The 2049-nt window shown below is 40.1% G+C and overlaps 1 protein-coding gene across 1 annotated transcript in view; it reads left to right on the top strand.

Annotated features, from left to right (window-relative positions):
- The window catches only part of LOC103519865 (protein brown-like), a gene marked incomplete at its 5' end in the record, with an annotated part of 7611 nt that extends 6227 nt beyond the window's left edge, over nucleotides 1-1384 (top strand). The window contains one exon of the mRNA XM_026831191.1: nucleotides 1034-1384. Within this exon, the coding sequence (XP_026686992.1) occupies nucleotides 1034-1369 (336 nt within the window). The remainder of the gene's footprint in view (nucleotides 1-1033) is intronic.
- Nucleotides 1385-2049: the final 665 nt, after the last annotated feature.

The raw sequence follows: 2049 nt of genomic DNA, 5'->3' as shown, positions 1-2049 counted from the left end.
TGTGAACTGAATGGGTATATGTACTACTCAGCATCTGTCTACTAAGACTCCAAAAGCTTAGACGCACTCTGGCCTAGAGTATGATCGGTCCTTTGACTCAACATGAAGATCCACCGACGGGACTTCTTACTTCTTTTAGTTGAATTGCATGGTATTCAGGGAACTCTTCGCAGTATTTTACTTGAAAAAATGATCCCCCAATTCTTAATTATTACAATCTAATATGGGGGCTTAGTTATGAACTGTGATCGAGCAAGTGAGTTTTCATTTAGTCGATTTTCAGTCATTAATGGAGCAGTTGCAATGGGTAAAATTATAAATAATGGTCGCTTTCCTTATGTAAGTTGGGGAAAATCCAATCTGAGGTCAAAACTCCGAAAAAATAACTTTAAAAGGGTCGAAAATTCAATTTTTATTTTCCGTTCTAATGAAAGAGTTCAAATATGTGTGACGTCAGACTTTACGCAGTTGTTTTTTTCGTCTGTTAGGTAGCGCCACTATGCAAGCGCGCTAGCGGAGGAGCAGAAAGAACTGCGCAGAAACGTATGCGCACAAACACATTAATACGTTGCCTGCGAGGGAGCTTTGCTCGGGACATTTGATGTGACATCATCGCCTACGGGAGCGTATGCCGTGACGTCAAAGTTCACGATTTACCGGTATTTTTTTTAAATCGATTTATATCGGGATCTAGAAGTCGTAGAAGAAAAGAAAAAAATCGTTGGTCCTCATTTTTCTTGCTCTATGACTTTGAAACATCACCCAAGTAAGCGCAACTGATCTATTGGTGGTTTTTTGATTAATTGATTTTTTCGAGCGCTGATCTCCACCACAAATGTTGATAATAAAATGCGACTCATTGTGTTCCTCAGTTCACAGGCGTCCTGATTGCCAGTCCCTACATGAACTCTCCCAACCTGGATCAAACCAGCATTCATTTCTAAATCTATTGATTTAATTTCTAAATCTATTGATTTGATTTCTAAATCTATTGATTTGATTTCTAAATCTATTAATTTGATTTCTGTTCCAGGCCCGTCTGAAAATGGACAAGCGGACTTCGTATCAATCTCGTCGCTGTATTGTGGCTACTCTGGTTCAGGACTTGGGGCTGGCCAAATGCTACAACACCCAGCTGTCCAGATTGTCGGGAGGCGAGAAGAAACGCGTATCTCTTGCCGTGCAGGTGACTTCACACTTATGCTTTGTTCAAATCTTAGGGTCCCCGCAGAACGAGGAATTCAAGATGAAGCATATATTCAGGCGGAACATCCGGAAACAATTCAGGCGAAAATCCAGAAAGACGCGCCCGCAGAATGAGGTTGAATTTTCCACAAAGATTTCCAAGCTGATCATTGAAACCCTTTGAATTTACCTCAAAAACAAAATATTTTGTTCTTGAAAAATTTTCCTGAAACATTTGTTTTTGAAATTCATCTTCATTTTTCTTGCTCTATGACTTTGAAACATCACCCAAGTAAGCGCAACTGATCTATTGGTGGTTTTTTGATTAATTGATTTTTCCGAGCGCTGATCTCCACCACAAATGTTGATAATAAAACACCGCTCATTGTGTTCCTCAGTTCACAGGCGTCCTGATTGCCAGTCCCTACATGAACTCTCCCAACCTGGATCAGACCAGCATTCAGAATCTACAGGGCTTCTTCTATTCCTGTATATCCGAGACAGTGTTTACGCACACCTACAGTGTACTGTACACATTCCCAGCCGAGATACCCATTCTACTGCGAGAAGTCAATCACAATGTGTACAAACCCAAGGCGTACTATTTGTCCAAGGTTCTAGTCCTGGTAAGTTAAAATAAATCTACGAAAAGTAGAATGAAATATACCTTGTTTATCCTGCTCAAACGAGGCTACACAAGTATAGGTCCATACATATCCTAAGTTATTCTGTTAGGAAGGATTGTCTTATCTCTCTCGTCGGCAATCCTTCTTTCACTATTTACTATTCTTCTGCCCCCCTACCCTTATCTCAATCTCACTTATTTTCGATTATCCTACCTATTCATCACACAATATCTATACA

The sequence above is a fragment of the Diaphorina citri genome, unplaced genomic scaffold (assembly GCF_000475195.1).
Source record: "Diaphorina citri unplaced genomic scaffold, Diaci psyllid genome assembly version 1.1 scaffold3005, whole genome shotgun sequence".
Taxonomy (NCBI): Eukaryota; Metazoa; Arthropoda; class Insecta; order Hemiptera; family Psyllidae; genus Diaphorina; species Diaphorina citri.
The sequence above is the reverse complement of the archived record's forward strand: the minus strand, read 5'-3'. Positions and strand labels throughout refer to the sequence as shown.